This window comes from Strongylocentrotus purpuratus, unplaced genomic scaffold (assembly GCF_000002235.5).
Source record: "Strongylocentrotus purpuratus isolate Spur 01 unplaced genomic scaffold, Spur_5.0 spur5_scaffold_13, whole genome shotgun sequence".
In the NCBI taxonomy this organism is placed as follows: Eukaryota; Metazoa; Echinodermata; class Echinoidea; order Camarodonta; family Strongylocentrotidae; genus Strongylocentrotus; species Strongylocentrotus purpuratus.
Window position 1 is genome coordinate 17,158,286 of NW_022145598.1, and position 18,930 is coordinate 17,177,215.

The 18,930-nt window shown below is 36.2% G+C and overlaps 1 protein-coding gene across 1 annotated transcript; it reads left to right on the plus strand.

Annotated features, from left to right (window-relative positions):
* Positions 1-15,812: 15,812 nt before the first annotated feature.
* LOC105439870 (plexin-B1-like) lies at positions 15,813-18,167 on the plus strand. The gene is made up of 5 exons (XM_030983570.1): positions 15,813-15,867; positions 16,341-16,531; positions 16,855-17,009; positions 17,387-17,501; positions 18,030-18,167. The coding sequence occupies exons 3-5, from the start codon at positions 16,864-16,866 to the stop codon at positions 18,165-18,167; spliced, it is 399 nt and encodes a 132-aa protein (XP_030839430.1). The 5' UTR covers positions 15,813-15,867; positions 16,341-16,531; positions 16,855-16,863.
* Positions 18,168-18,930: the final 763 nt, after the last annotated feature.

Genomic DNA, 18,930 nt, shown 5'->3' on the forward strand with positions numbered 1-18,930 from the left:
TTTCCTTAAATATTTAGCTACACCGACGGCTCCATCAACAAGGAATATTTAGCATAACAATATTAATATTTACTAAACATTACAGTGGTCCAAGTTCGATCAACTCACCTGTGAGAGGAACAAGCAAAGAGTACCGGCTTGTCTCAGCAGGTCACAGTGAATTTCCTAACCCCTTACAGTTCGAAAAATTATTTTAGATCGATCATAACTGGCAGAAAAATCTCTTTCTGCGGATGTGTTGTACTGTGTCGTTTGAATGGGGGCACATTCCATTATGGTGTGGGAAAAAAAAAGACAAGTAGGTTTATCTTTATCACATTTTACATTATTGAAATACTCGCATATCATTTCTGCATGTATACATAATTTATCACACAATCAAACGAACACAGGGGTAGGAATGCTTTTTGAAATACTGAATATTTATCCTGTCTTAATTAAAGATAAAAATGATAGAAACACTTTTTGTAAAGAAATGGTTCATTCTTAAAGAGGAAGTAGTGTTAATTTCATTGAAGCATGTTCATTTGCTCGCCGCCATATTGTAAGACATCATTACTAGATTATTGAGAGTTACTGATTTAGCTTGATCTCTGCCTTCTGTTGAAATCCAGATTAAGGGTGAGTATTGAATGACCATATACTTCGATTATGAAATGACTTTGATTTTTTTGGCAAACAACAAAGATGCCGTTTATTAAAACCATCTGGTTAGATTAGTAAATACATGCCCCGTGTTAAATAGAACTAAATTTTCATCTTAAATACATGAGTATCATCATCATTATCAAGATTGTTTGGTGTCGGAAGGGGTTAAACGTTGGTTGAAGAGCTGTCATACAAGATGACAACCCTTTTCAAACGTGACATAGTATTTTGTTTGGAATGTCATCATAATAATGTTCTTTTTGTCAAGGTTCTGCCATGTGCTAATGTTTATTCATCGATATATATCAAAGAAACAACACCTCCTGGATAATACATAACGCATAATTCTTTAATTCATATGGTTTATAGTATAAACATCTTGCAATTGTGTGTACAGTATCTATCGACTGCATTTCCTTCACTATCAATTTAAGAACTGACGTAATTTGGATAGACATCAATTCCACTTTTGCAAATCTATACCCATGTAATTGGGTACCTGACAATCGGTGAAGTGATAATACTATCAGGGTCCTTAGAAATAACAACACTGATACAACACCCCCTGGGTAAACCAGTTAATGTTTATCTTTATTATATAAAATTCTATTCTTAACTTTTTTATGTTATTTTTTAAACAGATCTTGTAAATAAATAGCAGCCTCCAGTGCTGGAAGTCTCTTCAGACATGGCTTGGAAAGGTATGAAAGCGTTATTGCTCTTTCTGATGTTCATATCAAGCCAGACTCGGTCCATTTGATCCGCTCCTCTCTCATCCCACCTGGTATCATCCTTTACCCCTCCTGACTCTGACTCCACCCTACCATTCAGCAACATCGCCATCAACAACATCACTGGCGATGTCTATATTGGAGCACGGAAGAGGCCCTACAAACTCGACTCGGAGCTAAATACTGGAAAATACACTGATCAAAATGGAGAGAATTCAAGTGAAAATCAACTCATTGTCTTTGTGGTCATAACTCAGAAGGACACGCCCATCACATGTGGTGGCTGCTGCGGTTTCTGTGATAAGGCTAGTATAATGATGCACAGGGAAACTATTTCCTTTTCATGACAACATAATACATGGAACTGTCATTGTGGGTGCTGACTTTGCAAATGGTTTGAGGGTATCCTCAACACTGAGCCTTGTCCTCTTCACAGGCGTTAAAGAGGGAAAAATAGATTTTATGTTAAAGCATAACTGTTTAAAATCTCAATGGAGGTAAAATCATATCCCAACCTGATAGCGCTAGCCAACGAACACAAACCGACATTACAAATATAAACTCTGTTATTCATGTCTAGGGCAGACACCGTCTATTTGTGACGCCTGTGTCGCAATACACAAAATATGATCTATTGATCTATTTTTGGAAAAGGGGGCTCATACCATTATGGTATGGGGAAAAATAACAAACATGTTTTTATTTTATCAAATTTCACATTTTCAAAATACATGAATATAGTTTTGCGCACATAGAATATACTTTATCCCACAAATAAATGACCAGAAAAAAGTAAAAATGGTTATTGATATTTTGCATATTGCTCCTGTATAAATTTCAAAATAGTTTTGGTAAAAACACATTCTATAAATAAATGGTACATTCTAAAAGCGGAAGTAGTGCTTTTAATCAAAGCATATTCAGTTTTCAGGCCGACATTTTTAAAACATCATCACCTGCCTGCTGAGAATTACTGATTCAGCTTGATATCTGCCTTCTGTTGAAACCAGGACTAAGGGTGAGTAGTATATGAACATTGATATATTTAGATAAACAAATGATTTACAATCTTTATTCGACAAGACTAAATATTCACTATATTAACCATTATTGATTAGATATGAGTAATATGATACAAGTCATGCCATTTTTTATTTGTTAATGTTATATTCTTTATAGGATGTGGAGGGTGTTAAAATATGACTAAAGGGCTGTCATTTTAAATGACAGCCCATTTAAAAGTGACATATTTTTTTTTGGGAGTGCAATCACCATGACGTCCTTTTTATCAAGGTTTCTGGCATGTGTGATGTTTATTTATCGATATGTAATTTAAAAAACACCACTTCATGGATAGCTCATTGCACATAATCAAGACACAAATTATGGTTAGTCTTCATCTAATTGGGTGCATAGTACAATACATTACATTAATCCACGTTTGCCACTCTACACGCGCAAAATAATAACAGCAGTTCAATTAGGAAGAAAAGCACTGAATCTGATGAGGCTGCCCTCGTAAACAACATTTTTATTATCATTATTTATATTATATTTCATTGAATTTTTAAAGTTTCTGAAAATGTTTTTTACAGATTGACATAAACACCTGCAGTTCTGGAAATCTCTACAGGCATGGATCGGAAAATGATGAGCGAGTTGCTGCTCTTTCTGATCCTCATATTATACCAGACTCGGTCCATCCAACCAGCTCCTCTCTCCTCCTACCTGGTATCATCCTTTACCCCTCCTGACTCTGACTCCACCCTACCATTCAACCACATCGCCATCAACAACATCACTGGAGATATGTATATTGGAGCACGGGAGAGGCTCTACCAACTCGACTCAGAACTAAATCTCAAGCACACTGTCGATACTGGACTCTGCCCTTCGCCAGATGATGAGAATGTCAATGATAATAAACTGCTTGTCGTCGTGATAACACCAATGAACTATTCGCTCATCACGTGTGGAGGCTGTGACGGTTACTGTGAGACAAGAAGTTTAAGTAATATATCACATGATGTAATTAGGTACAATTCAAAGAGTGATCAGGCCGTTGTGACAAAAGAAGATCCACCTACTTTTGGAGCTGTTGTTCTGGGTGCTGACTTTGTAAGTGATGGTACGGGTACTCCAAATGGAAGCTTTTACCTCTTCACAGGCGTCAGTGTATCCCAAAATAATTTTATTTCAACGCACACGCTTTCAGACCTTAAGGTATCTCGAAGGATAACGCCATCTGGAGTAATTACCCCGGCGAGTTTATTCAAACATCTGATAGTTAACAATGATTTTCTGTACTATTTCTTATCTAGAGGAGACAGTGTCTACTTGGGACGACTGTGTCGTAATTCACGAGATAGAGAGTTTGCGTCATACACAGAGATAGAGCTACAGTGTGGATCTCACAATATGATCCAATCTGCTCATATCGGACCAGCAGGATCCCAGCTAGCTTATTCACTGAATATCGACAGTACTGATGCCTTATTGTACTCGGTCTTTTCAAAAGAGGGCTCATCTGCCCTCTGTGTCTATGATATGAGTAATGTCCAGCAGAGGTTTGAAGGTGCTGTCTTAGGATGTATCCAGGGAACTAGCAATGGCACAGCAAACAGTTACCTGCGTGAGGGCAAGTGTAGTGAATCTCCAGTAAGTCGATGTAAAATAATTAGCATAAATATGAAAGTTATAATGTGTGCGTTTTTCTTAACTTATCTAACAGAAGTAATCTTACAGTAGTTTCCGCAACGTGTACCATGGATGTTGTAAATATTTGTTGTGAAATCTACTAGCAATAGCTTTTTCATTAAAAAAACAACAACATACAATACACAGTCTGTAATCGGCACTGCAATATTGATCAGGCAGGGACGAATTCATGGGGAAAAGCATCGAAGCTGAGTAGCGAATTCCGCCTGAAGTAGATGGCCAAATGTGTATGACAAGTTATCTAGTAACCCAATTTACCAGATCCAAATTACGAGTCAATTCGTAAACCGTTTAATTTACAAAATAGTATTCCAACTGAGCATGTTAGAACTATTACCTACACAGCTATTCTGAACTAGGACCCAAGTTTAACTAGATGGAACTTCGACTGCGCGCAGTCGAAAATGATGCCTCCGTCATAGAGCAATTTTACAAACCAAAACAGAAGAAACATTTTCAAATTCAAGTTCAATTGTAATCCATTAACAGGTTCTCAGAATATCGTGATTACAAGCAATTTCTCATATACATATATGACCCTTTGATCTTTGACCTCATGACCCTAAAATCTACTCAGTTCATTGGCTCTGCAAGATGTCCTGAGTTAAATAGTAATCCATCTGTCAGTTATAATGGGATGCGTTCACAAGCTATTTTTGCATACATAATGAGCCCATGACCTTTGACCTTTGCCCTTATTAACCAAGAATCTACTCAGGCTTTGCAAGAAACATAAAGGATCTAAGTTTGGCAGGAATCCATCAATCTGTTCTGATGATAATACGATCACAAGCTATTTTTGCATACATAATGTGCGCTGTGACCTTTGACCTTTGACCTCGTAACCCCAAAATCTAATCAGTTCATCAACTCTGCAAGTAACATACATGACCTAAGTTTGGCAGGAATCCATCAATCGGTTCTTGAGATAACGCGATCACAAGCTGTTTTTGCATACATAATGAGCCCTGTGACCTTTGACCTTTGACTTCGTGACCCCAAAATCTAATCAGTTCATTGGCTCTGCAAGATACATACATGACCAAAGTTTGGCCGGAATCCATCAATCGGTTCTTCAGATAACGCGATCACGAGCTGTTTTTGCATACACAATGAGCCCCTTGACCTTTGACTTTGTGACCCCAAAATATAAATGGGGATGTTCATTTTTTGCGTTTGAACAAGTATAATAATTTTAGTATGTATTTTGGCTTGTATTCGCAAATGTATATTGGCAATCTTTACTACTAGTATCCTCCCGCTTTCATTTTGTCAGGTTCGGTTTAATGTGTTTAGTATCCCTAACCCGTCATCATCATTCTAGATGTGATATCCATCACGTTTACCAGAGAGAGAGAGAGAGAGAGAGACATCACGCAGTGACACTCATTTACATATGCAGGGCTGGGTAGATGCGTGTTTCTTTTAAAACGTGATAAATCCGTTCCTTTTCTTTTCCTGACAGCTTTTGTTCACACCACCTGATACAGTCCAATGTACCGCCTGGTTTTTTGAAGACGATGGTAGGCCGTCAGGGTTCATCCACAAGTATGCCAGTGGAACGGTTCCCCTCTTTGCCTCACCCATTATCACTATTCCTAATGTGATACCTACCTCCATAGTGACAACCAGAGAGAGACATCATACAGTGGCATTCATAGGAGATACACAAGGATACCTTCATAAGGTTTGGTACCTTCACATTGTAAATAGATCATTATGAGAAATGTACCTGTTGATATTGTACAAAGTCATGGCAAATTAAAGGAAAATATTGTATACAGCTAACTCTTTTTGTTGGCAAAATGCATTTTCTGTATACATCCGATAAGTTTCAATAATTCGTCAACTCAATGAACCCTATTCATCCTATAACAATTTTTTTTCAGTGCATTTACCCTTCTAAATGGTATCTTTATAAACAATGATCAAATTTATAAAAGATTGACGGTTACAAAGAGTATGTTTGTCATACAGATTATATCTCGACCGTACAACGGCCCATAAAATGATAAATATAATCATAGCAAGGTATGATTTTTATTCCAATTTATTACATAAACACTCAAAAACGTTTAGTTAACGGAACTATATACAATATCGATATTTCATGTGAGTACTGAATCGCTAATCGCTAAATTATATGAAGATCTTCATAATATTGTGTCATGTAAAAAGTATTGGAATTATTTTCTGCCATCTAACTAGATACAATTATTAAATAATCAATGATGTTGCCATTGTAGGTGGGGGTAACTTACCCTTACAAATGAAGCTCAATATTCAAATTTTGTTTCACTTAAGTGACTAGGCCTACATTTTTACGATATCAAATAGGTGACATTATTCATGTTAAAACTGATTTCACTGCCAGAATGTTCTTATCCCTAACATCCTGAACATTATTGCTTGCTTATTAGGAACAAAAATAAATACACTAAACCATATTTTGTTTGTGATATCTTTAAATAGTTGAACATAGTGAACAGTTCATTTGCCTACGCATATGAATATGTTTTTCTTGGAGGAGGATCTGTCTTACAAGAGATGTTTCTTGATGAATCGATAGAGCGTGTTACCCTTGCTACAAGTCCAGACCAAGGTTCAAAGGTAAGAATCTTTAGATAGATGTGATATATAATTTATCTTAGTTATGACAGCTGATGTCAGAATCCATATGACTTCTGACGCTTTAGCAATTGCTTAAATTGCTAGAAATCCAGCCATCTGATTGGTCGAAATTGGAGTCGTGATTTTAGCCATTCCCGTAAAGAAAAGTAAAATGCCCAAACCGGTCGATAGTCTTTTTAAAAACGCCCTAGGGCACTTTTCAAAAGACTATTGACTGGTAGGCGGGTATGAGTACTGCGATTCCCTTTGGTTGACGCGGAGCGCGACTACCATATATTTTTTTTGTGCGATTAATTTTGTTGCTACAAACAAACTTAAATAGCATGATTGGTAAGTCGCACATGTATTCAATGGCCCTTTTCGGTATGTAAAAGTTATAACTTCTGTAAGATTCGAGGCATAGTTGTTTTTATAGGCTCTCCCTTTGAGCGTTTAAAAGCAACTATGTCTCTTACAGCAGTCATAACATTATTACTATATTATTATTTCATTTTCATATTAATATTCAGGTTCTCACGTTGGATTTTGTGAACTGTAGCCAGTACCAGAGCTGTGGGGAGTGCATTGGTGAAAAAGGAGGAAATGATGGAGACCCTTATTGTGGATGGTGTACTCTAGATGCAAGGTGAGCATTATATGGGGCAGGAAAGTGGTAGTTTATTTTACGTTCATTTTCTTCTATTAATTTGAGTTAAAGACATTTAACATGTGTTCTGTTGACTTTACTTCCACACAGCAGGAGGATGAGGGATCCGGAGTGATATTATACCCTTAGAGAAAACTAACTAATTAAAAAAACAACTAATTCCACTTTTGCTATGTTTACCTCTTGATTATTTATGAATGATTACGTGTATACAAAAAGTATCTTATCCATTAATCTTTATGTATATTTATCATTTTTCTTCCTTTCACCACCCTCTCCCCTTCAAGATGTACACGATACAAGGAATGCCCCTTCCCTGACGAGTCAACTCGATGGCTGTCTTACAATGCCCTTCAGTGCGTATCCATCTTAGATGTCCAGCCTGATCATAAACTGCCTTATCAAGAAACAGGACGAGAAGTAGTAGGGTTTTTTTTTTTGGGGGGGGGATTCATGTTTATTAAAACAAAAAAATGTGTGGAACGCTGAATATCAAATTACAATAACGATAGTAAAAAAATCTACAAATTTAGTTAAAACTATGCGTTGAGATATCGTTGATGCTCCAGGTATTGATTTCCCAAACACAAGCATAATGCAATGTACATGTAGCCAGATCGAGATGTATTCTTTTTCAGTTACATACGCCCTTAATTATTTTTGCGAGAAGTAATTCAATTTTTCTTGCATTTCATAAAGAATCGATGAAGTAAGTAATACGTATTATTAATACAATCAAAAATAGTTAGAGAAACTCCATGAGTCCCTACTTTACGCAATGACGTCGTGTGCATGCTTATGCGGCTCGTGAGATACTAATTAATGTTTAGAATTAGCTATCATGCAGGGGAATCATTAGGTTTGTCATTCATGTTCGAAATTATTTCACCATGTAGTACTGAACATCTTTATAAAAGACTTCCCATTGCTATCACGAAGGTGAACATGTCAACAAATATTTTTTGTTTTAACAATCGACAAACTTAAGACACAAAACGTCGATGAAATGAAATATAAAGCTAACCTTATATGTAAACAGATTTGCAGCCCTTTATAACGTACAGAGTATGTGATCCATGTTTTGTTTGTTTTTACATGTGCTAGATCACCATTACCGTTCAGCAGCTACCGGCCCTCAACAACAGTCATCAATACCGGTGTGCCTTCGACTCCTACCAGGTCAATGCTTCTACTACTACGACCAATACAGTTATGTGCGTAACTCCTCCTGCGAGTGAATTACCTACAATACCAGAGGAAGGTATGCAAATATAATACATTTCCTATATCAAATTTGTTCCTCTTTAAAATCGAGGGTTCACACAGTTCACACAGTTCATGAAAGTTAACTACATGCGTGGCAAGCCAAGGAAAGCATTTTTTTAACTACAAGCTGACGAACCTCGAAGTTAATTACATCAGCACGGAACATATAAGCTGGTGGACTAATACATGTAACTACATAACTTCGAAGTTTAAACGCATGCCCTAAACTTCAAATACTGTCGTTTTAGAAGCCAATGACTAAAAAGACTCTGTTATTCCCACTCTGAGACAAATGAAGAAGTCAACAATTTTGTATTTGTAAGTGCGATTGACCATGGTCTTTTTGAGAGCTGATTACCATAAATTAACTCTTTTTCAATCAAACTGGTCAGCAAAGTAAATCTAATTAAAACAAAACAAATAACAATGAATGTAACTCATACTTCGAGCAAATTATGTCGAGAGCGGTCTGTTAGGAACCAATAGGGGGCCCGGCCGGGCGACAAAGTAATATCAATTGACTAGCCGTAACAATTCTTCCATTCGCCTGGCCATGCGAACGGGCTTCCCCCATCTCTTGCGGCTTTTTGCACATACAAGAGGCATGGGTGAGCGAAGATGACTTCCCGCCGGAAACCCTGAGCGTTACACACGGCATAAGCCAGGCAATCTCAGCTTCAACGGACAGGGTCCGTACCGCTCACCCCCCCCCCCCACGTACCCCAACCGAAAACGTGATGAGCCCAAACGACTTCCCGCTAAGAACCTGGGCAATACTGATATTATATATATATATTGTATCCCCAGCTTACGGACAAGTCAGGCTCGTAAAATTGTATAAATACAGCAATAAAAACACTCCTCTAAAAACACCAAATTTTGTCTCCCCTTCCTAACAGACCGCTTGCTCTAGTTTTACATTACCACAATGAATATATTTCTTATGTAGGCGATTATAGGCGTCCAAATTCGGCTCGGTTCACACTTCTCCGTCCAGATTAGGAATAACCTTTTTTAGCTTCTTGTACAGTTCACTAAAATGTAATATAGAATTGGAGGATTACTCCGAGGTATAAAAAGACACACATTTGTGGCATACCATGGTTTCCCTTTTAATTAGCTTTACGTATATTTAGTACACACAATCTAATGAATTTCTCCTTTTTTCCATAGAAAACAATTTCATTTCACTTTAACTTTAAATGTTACTGATGTTATGTTGAGGGGGGGGGGGGGGGCGGGGGAGGTAACGAGACCAAAAAAAAAATCATGTTTATATACACACACATTCTGAAGAGAATTTCTTGAGAAAAAAATAGTCTTATCTAAATCTCAGTTTTTTTTTCATTAACCACCAGCGGACCATGTAACATTGACACTTTCCATTGTCTCAACGGAAACTGGAGTAAGCTTCGTCAGCACGGATTTCATATCGTTTGACTGCACCCATCTTAAATTGTAAGTTCTTTGGTTTCTCCTTTTTTAATACGCCACCTTTAAATTCGATGTTATGATATAAAGTTTGTTTTTCTTTGCCTCACCAGAGGTTTTATTAGGCATACATGGTTTACATTCAAAGAAACGAATCAAACTTACATAATCACAAAAGGCCTCATTATTGGCATAACAACGAATTGAAATCAAGTTTTGTTTTGCAAAGCATTTGCATCATCATTAACATAAGAACTATACTGATAGTTTTGTTTCCCCTTTTTCTTTTCCTTTTTAAAATAACAGGTGAAATAAACATAATTATATTCATAAACTGGGCTTTTCAAGGGTAATTTATCCCATACTTTGACTGACTACATACAAGATTATAGTATTTCTGATGATTGTATCAATTTGACAAACTTATGCTAGCTTAGATCAAACGAATTAACATTAAATTGATTCATTCAATGATATATGATTTCAATATTCCATTGTACTCGGTAACAAACTGAGGGCAAATTGCCTCCCCCGCCCCCTATCGCCCCCCATAATAATACTCTCCTATCGTTACAATTGCTATTAATCCAAACATTCATGTAACGTGCTATACATTTTAATTGGAGTTATAAATTGCAATGTCTATGAATAGATTGTATGACACGAGAAGGCCCGACACTTGTTTTGGCAAACATTGCTCTACGCTTTATTTCGTCAAATACACAGGGTTCGGGATTAGGGCTGCAATTGGGTCTTGGGTCAGATTTAGATTTAAAGTAGATATTCATTGATTTTAAAAACTAACTTTATTCACATTTTTGCAAAGTTGAAACTTTGATTCGACAAGGTTATCAAGAGTCAATGCTTGGAAACATTCTAGGTAATGATTATTATAAATTACAAAACGCTGAAATACAGCCCCGGCCAGGGACGTGATAGAGAAGGACAGGAATCAAGCCGCTCTCCTTTGACCCCATGCTCCAAGCCGCCGAAAAGTTATGCGCTAATCTGCAACTGTTGACCAGGTGGTGAGATAAAAGAGCGCATGAAATATCAGGATTTAGAATTCCTACATCAGAAAATGATATCACTGCAACTGTTCGCTGTCCCTTCCAATGATTTCTCATCCATTGTTGAATGTGTAAAGAGTAGAACAAGCGAACACAAACTTGTGTACTTTCATCCTTTTTTAAACTTGAAAAATACAAAAAACACGCGAAAACACGCATTAGCAAACTTAATGTTATTGAAGATTGTAAATCATGGATCAAATAACGGGACATTAAAGCATGCACAAATTAGCGCAGCATCCTAAAATATTGAGTTTTTGACAGGATGTAATTTTTCTTTTACCAGCTCTGGCACACAAATTAAAGGAAGGACGGAGATCTAAATTTGAAAATTTGTTTGATGCACTATTCCCAATAAAATCCCCATATAAAGTTTTTGATTTACACTGAAATTTTGCCGGTAATTTAATATTTTGTAATAAATGTAAAACTGGTGCCTGGCTTCCGAAATTCCCCGCAGTGGAAGCGCGGTTCGGAGCATGGAACTTCAAAGCCAAGTGGAATGTTACACATCCCATTGTTACGCTTTAGAACTCAAGAATGCGTTTGAATAAATTACAAGAGTTTCGCCTCCTTTTCTTTCACCTCCCTGCCCCGGCATAGCACCTGAAGAGCTCTCCGAACGCCAATAGGGACTTTTAGATTCGCACGAAGACAATGGGGATTGCTAAGGTCGACATTCTTTTATTGCACTGCCTTAAATGGATGTCACACGTATCAGTCCACGCAAATCTAAAAGTCCCTATTGCCTCACTCTAAACCCCGCGCATGGTTTTATTTTGATGACAAATGCATCGATACAACAATAAAGGAATCTGTCGCTTGTAATCAAAATAGGACGCCATTGTATATTCAGCTGCACACACCGAGGTATGTTCGGCGTTTCAAGAGGGAACAAATGCCGTCCTTAATATTATTCTGGGGGGTTTTCAATTGAATGTCTGGTTTCTGTGATTGTTAATTAACCCCTATCCTGTGTATTTACAAACCAAATATTTTAGTTATCAGAATCGGTTTCATATCCCCTTTTGAATTGTTTGAAATGCCATCACATTTTGTTACACTCAACTCATAATAATTTGAGAAATAATAGCTTTGCAATTATGTTCATTCTTTATGGGATGTCGTCTGCTTGGGCAGTATTGGTCCATTATGTGACTTTATTAAAACATCGTTATTTTTCTGGCGAATCTCTCGTATATTCCAGATGGTATGGAGGTGGTTGTTTTTGTATTTTTAAAAAATAAATCACCCGATATGTAGTTGACCTAAAACGTGTACGGTGGCCATCTGTTAGTTTTCTAATGATACATTAGTTGACATATTTGTGATTTTCTTTAAATTTCCACTTTAAGCTTATGTTTAGTTTAGAGTTGAAGTTTAGAGTTTGGTTAGTGTAGGATATTGACTGCGTCAAAATATATTTACCGAGCGTTTGCTGTACAATCTAATTTCAGCTAGGTAGGGGATGCCGCATGTAAAGACTCTTAATTCTGAGCTTCAAAGAATTTGAATGGCATCATTCTTTATTGTTCCAGCTATTTCTCGCACCTGTTTTTACTTGTTTCTTGCAGTTGTTCAGCTTGTGTAACAAGTCCCTGGCCATGTGACTGGTGTGTTTATGACAACATGTGTACACGTGATAGCAGCTCATGTCAGCCGGGAGATACAGTGGTGATTAATGAAAATGTAAACAGATTTCTTTACCTAAACAAATCTCTCTCTCTCTCTCTCTTTTCTCTCTTTGAGTCAATATATTTAAAGGAAACCGAACCTCAAGAAATGACTTTACTTATGCTGAGATATCTATATTATTGCCCAATAGTCTACAAGATTCCCCACCAAAATGTATGAGAGAGGTATAAAGCAAGAATTATGTAGTTTCTCAGCACGACATGGGCATCGCCATTTTCTTGATAACGTGACGTACTATGCGAAGTCGTTTATCAAGTAAATGTATTCAAATTTATGGATGCTTCCTTGCCAGACGTGAGTGGTGATGAAGCATTTCATGTACTACAATTGCCAGAACGCAAATTGCATAAATAAGTCAGTGCTCTTCTGGAGTGAAGGTTTTTCATAAATGAAATAGATTTGTCAACAACAATAGTGTAGTATTTATAAATGAATTTAGTAATATTTTTCCCCTGTTATTTATTTTTCACCAAATATAATTTTCATCTTCTTAGTGATGATTTTTTCTCATTGTTAAGTAAAGGGTTCGTTATAGATTTAAAAATTATTTCCAACTAAAGCTTGGTGCATCATACATGTACAACTTCAACTGGTACGTCACATTTTCAAGAAAATGACTGCGCCCATGTCATGCTAAAAGGCATCACATTATGTCAGGAATAGCTTCATTTATATATCTCTTTATACATTTTCGTAAGGAATATTGTACATCAAAGGGCAGCAATACATCTCATTTTTCATAATGCCTACACTTATTCTTTGGGGTTAGATTTCCTTTAATTATTCTATTGAACAGAACGTATATAGATTGAATGCGTATTTATGTTATTCGTATATCATGTCAACGTGTTCTCCTTTTTGCTATCACCACATTTTGAATTGAGGTTTTCTTCACTTTGGAATTTTAAGGTCGAGCATTGGAAAAACACAAACTTATATTCAAAATAGCATGAGATCAAATAACTGCGCAAAGAGATGTTTGGGAATTTTGCAAAATGCTAAGACATATCCTACTGAAATCAGTAAGCTCTAAATTTGAACATAAGTTGTGCTTTGAAATCATGCCATTCAGTGATTCCGTGGGTTCCTTGCAATGAGATAATAATATAAAATACATACACAATTATCGATAATAAGCTACAAGTGCAATGTGTTTGATTATGTTTTTCTTTTGTATCCTATATCTATTTCGTATTTACAGAACACCGTAGGTTCTGGAAACAAAGGCCGGGGTTATTGCCCTCAGCTGGTGGCGACATCAGAACGGATTTTTATCCCAGTTAATATTCCCTCTAGTTACTCACTTCTGGCAAAAAATCTCCCTACAGAGCAGGTATATTGTATGAACATCATTCCATTTTGAGCTACGATTATTGTACATTTAACATGCAAATGTGAGAATATAACGTAATACTACTATTACTACTACTACTATTACTACTACTACTAATAATGATAATAATTGCGCATTCCTCCTCCCGACGCTCCATTATATAGCACGGTATTCATTGCAGCGCTCAAGATTTCTTAAGAATTATTTCCTACATGGTACTCATTTTTATAACTCACCTGTGTCAAGTGTGGCAAATGTGGAGTAAGGTCTTGGGACATGTATTAAATGATTAAATAGTGTATTATAATCTCTTTGTTTTCAAATGCAATATTTAATTAGGTCCTGCCGTTTGATTGCATTCTTCATATTGATGGAGACGAGATAAGAATACCAAGTTTCTCCTTCAATGATAGCTACATCGTCTGTAGTGCTGAAGAGGTGAATATGTTTTTGGAACCTTGGGAGAACGTTTATTTAATTACCTATCATCAATATTATTGATATTATGTGGATGAGAGTTATCCCTTAACCGAACTAGATTGATACTACCTTTAGTAACTCATATAGTATAAAGCGGTGTTAATTTATATATTTAAAAATATATAAAAATCCGAACGCCCTCAGGGCTTTATTGTAAACCAATTTCTTTCGTCATTATATTTATGAATATATGTGTGTGTGCGGGTGTGCATATTTTAATAAAGGCGTCATTAGACGGACATTTGAAGTAAAAAGTGAGTCATTAAGTAGACATTGTCATCAGGATAATTCCGTGCCATCTTAACGCTGGTACGTTTTAATTTTCATAGAGAGCCTTTTTAAATATATATCTCACCCTCTATATATAATTTTACTTAAGGCGTCATTGTACGCACATTTGGAGTGAAAAGGTGAGTCATTAAGTGAACATTGTAATAGGAGGGCAATAATTATACAGACAAGTTTTAGGGTTAGGATTAGGGTTTTAGGTTAGAGTTAGGGTTAAGGTTACGTTAAGGGTTATGATTTTTATGATGTCCAAGTTATGTACTCGATAGGGTTAAATGGTTATATATATGCCTTCTTTCCACCATATCTTTCTCCTTCCTGCCCTATATTTTCTTCCCATCTTATTCTTCTTCTTTACCCTTGGCACTTTTTTGTACCTCTTATCGCCATTTAGCTGCTTCTCCATTTTCACCATTTTTTCTTCCCCTTTTTTCTTTTCTTACTCCATCTTCTGCAATGCCTCAGTATTTTAATAAAAATCCAATGGCAAGGGTGCATACATGTATCGTATGATAATAATAACGATATGTCCACTGATATAGCGCAGGTACTATTTAAATATACTAATCTACGCTACAAAGTATCATATTATTACCCCGGCTAGTTTTCAAGGAATTGTTTTTCCCACCTGGCACCAATTTACTTCAGTTTGTGGATCCGTAGTCCGGTGACATATCCATTAAACCATGACCCCTATCATGTATTTGGAAATGATTGCCCCGACCTTTTCATCTATATATCATCTTTACCTTCATTTATGCTAACGAAGGCATTCTCATTGCACCTATCTATCAATTCAAACTTTACACTATGTTTGTTTGAACCTTTTATTTCAGTACATGTACAATGAGAATATCCTCGAGAAGAATGTTAGCGTCTCGGTTCAGTGGAATGGACAATACAACATAGATGATCCGACAGACACTTATGGTATGACACCCTTTTCGTTTTGTACCAAACATGTTTTCATCAATTCTAAAATATTCTTTGGATATACGATCAAAACAAAAATGTCACCTCAGCCCTTCTTTAAAATGAAGTAATTATCACTTTAATAAAACTTTCTAATGCATGAAAAATGTACTTGTCCTTCTTTTTTTATAACTTAGATGAAACTTTATAAAAGAATCCAAGCCTTTGATTTCATACAAATCTACTGTTAATGTTAGGAAGAAAGTTGAAAAGAATTTCGAACAAATTAATTACCATTTATAATTGGAACTTCGCCTTTTAGGCTTCATTTGCAAATTCAACTTGAAAATACTATTATTTGTTCTGAATCGTTTTATCATAGCTCAGGCATATAATACATAAATCTTGAAAAACGCATTAGACTAAGGGAGTGGTTATGTTCGATTTATATATAAATTTACTCCCATATTCTTCCTTCTATTTCATTGAAGTGACCCTGTACAAGTGTTCAGTTAACAGTGGAAGTTGCAGCCGGTGCTTGTCAGAAGGAGCAACCCCATCGATCTTAAACTGTGGTTGGTGTGTTGATGATTGCAATGTCATTCAGAGTGATGTTTGTCAGAACAATCAGTTTCTCAGCCAGAATGAAACCCAGCTCTGTTCAGAACCAGTTATCACTGACGTAAGAAAATAATATAACACTATCCGATTCATAAATACTTACCTGACAGATTATGCAAGGTCCCGTAAGAGATCATATAATTTTTGTTTTAATAATTCTAATAAATGAGATTTGTAAGGTGCCAAATCAAATTGAAATCAAGTGATCAATATGCACGAAATCATTCATTTTGGTGCGTGATCTACGTGTAAAAATTGTATCAATCATCCAAAGTCTTACTTCCAAATGTCAAAGAGTCATTCATGATTATGTTAATAATGAACAAATTAATCTTATAAAATAATCTACATGTGTTTTAAAAATTGTCGTGTTTTGGTGTTTAGTTTTATCCCATGTCAGGTCCTATCAATGCTCAAACGCGACTAGACATTAAGGGAACTGACCTAGGAGTAGAATTTGATGACGTACTGGAAATAGTCATAGGAGTCCTGGTGTGTAATCTGACTGACATGGGCTCATTTTATCAGGCAGGACAGAGGTAAAAGAAACAAACAAAGCTTTCATGTGTTCGATGTATTCGTGTTCATAAACGTCTCATGAATGGCCACTGAATGACTACTACTATACGGGATGGTGACTTTTATTAGTTCCTCCATGAACTTGCCGTTATCACCGAGAGTGCTAAAATGCGGAATATATAGTGGCAATACGGTCTGCATCAAATGGTTCACTGAGTTGATATGCTCATGTACTCTAATTTGGAATCCCCTTATATCTATACAAAATTCTATTATGATATCATCGCGTGAATATAAGAAAAACGTACATAATAAAACCATTCAAAAATAAACAATTTTGGCTGCAAAAAATTGATACGTCAAATGATCGTTTGTCTGATTTCTTTCTTATTGTCAGTGTGAGCTGCATGACTGGGATATCTAATGAACTAATATCAGGACGCATTGGAATCACAGTGAGGTCTGGTGAAAGTACTAAGACCGGAGAGAGTACTGCAAAATTCTTTTACAGGGTAAGCGAATAACAAATCACATTGCTTTCCAATTTACGAACACATTCCCGTTCTAATTCTTTGAGAACCATTGCCGCGGACTTTTCGTTTCATTTATGCGCTGCCATAATATAATACGCAAAAATGTTGGTGGACTTTGAAATCCTTTGATTCATGACTTGTCAAAAAAGCTGTTATGATATCGCCAGTGGTGCCAGTGAAGTAATATGAATGAGCCAATAAAACAATACTAACTTACAGGTAATGTTACCTCTTCTGATATTTCTTTGAAAAAAAATTCTGTTTTGAGCTTTAATTGGTATTTTCCCAGTGAACAGTTGATATGGCTTTTCATAATAACGTATTGGGAATTTTCCCTACAAGAATGAATATTTATTATTATTTAATATTGAACTCTAACATCGGGCTTTGAAAGGATACTATTGTAATAATTGAATACAACATGAAAAACGATTCAGCTATAACCTACTTCTTATTGATGTGTAATCCTCTATAATGATTTATACGATTAAGTAATTTTCTTGCTAGGATCCCATGATATCAGGGTTTAGTCCCACGGAGGGGCAGGTAGCAGGAGGTACAGAGATCACAATTACTGGGATGTATTTCAACACAGGAAGGAACATTGAAGCTAGTTTTGGAGAAGCACCATGCAACAGTTTGTGAGTATCACTTATATATATTATGAACCTTTATGGTAAACTTTTGCTATATATGTTTTCAGCAGCATTTATCATGTGTTGTTAGATAAAATTGGAAAATTGGTAGATGTACCTCGAACTGCATTTTACAGACAGGAGGATATTTTTTTTATGTAAAAGGATTATGGATTTTATAAATTTACAATGTAATCACAATCACCAAGTAGAATTCAGAAAGACGAACGCACACACACACACACACAAGCACACAACACATAAATTGCACCTGCGCACACTTTTACTTGCGCACATCTACACTGACCGGCCAGGAGAAGTGAGTCGCATTCATAAGCATTACCAATACATATACTTAACACTAAAATATTGAAACACATAAGTTAAACTTACCCCCCCCCCCCCCCCTCTCTCTTCCAGCATGATATATAGAGCTGTAATATAATGAAATGTGTTCAGAAGACAGTTATAGCATTCTGATTTGAATGATTAATAATTTCGATGAGCCTATTTCTAAGACATTTTCATAGATAGTTCTTATGCATAGATATATATTTTTTCTTCAGGATTGTTGAAGATATGACAGCAACTTGCATCACGAGCAGCTTACAAATGAATGAACAAGTATCTGTGTTCTTGACCATGACATTCGAGGGAGTTGAAAAAACTTTCGAAGACTTCACATTAACCTACTACCCAAACCCAATTATCGATGGCATTGACAGAACTGTGTCTATCATGTCGTAAGGAACAATATCTTTATTCGCGTTTCG

Bases quoted from the DNA above. Each gene is read 5' to 3' on its own strand.
- LOC105439870 (XM_030983570.1), top strand. From the start codon at position 16,864: ATGTCAGGTCCTATCAATGCTCAAACGCGACTAGACATTAAGGGAACT. The intron at 17,010-17,386 runs GTAAAAGAAACA...TCTTATTGTCAG, and splicing joins TTTTATCAGGCAGGACAGAG to TGTGAGCTGCATGACTGGGA. The intron at 17,502-18,029 runs GTAAGCGAATAA...TTTTCTTGCTAG, and splicing joins CTGCAAAATTCTTTTACAGG to GATCCCATGATATCAGGGTT.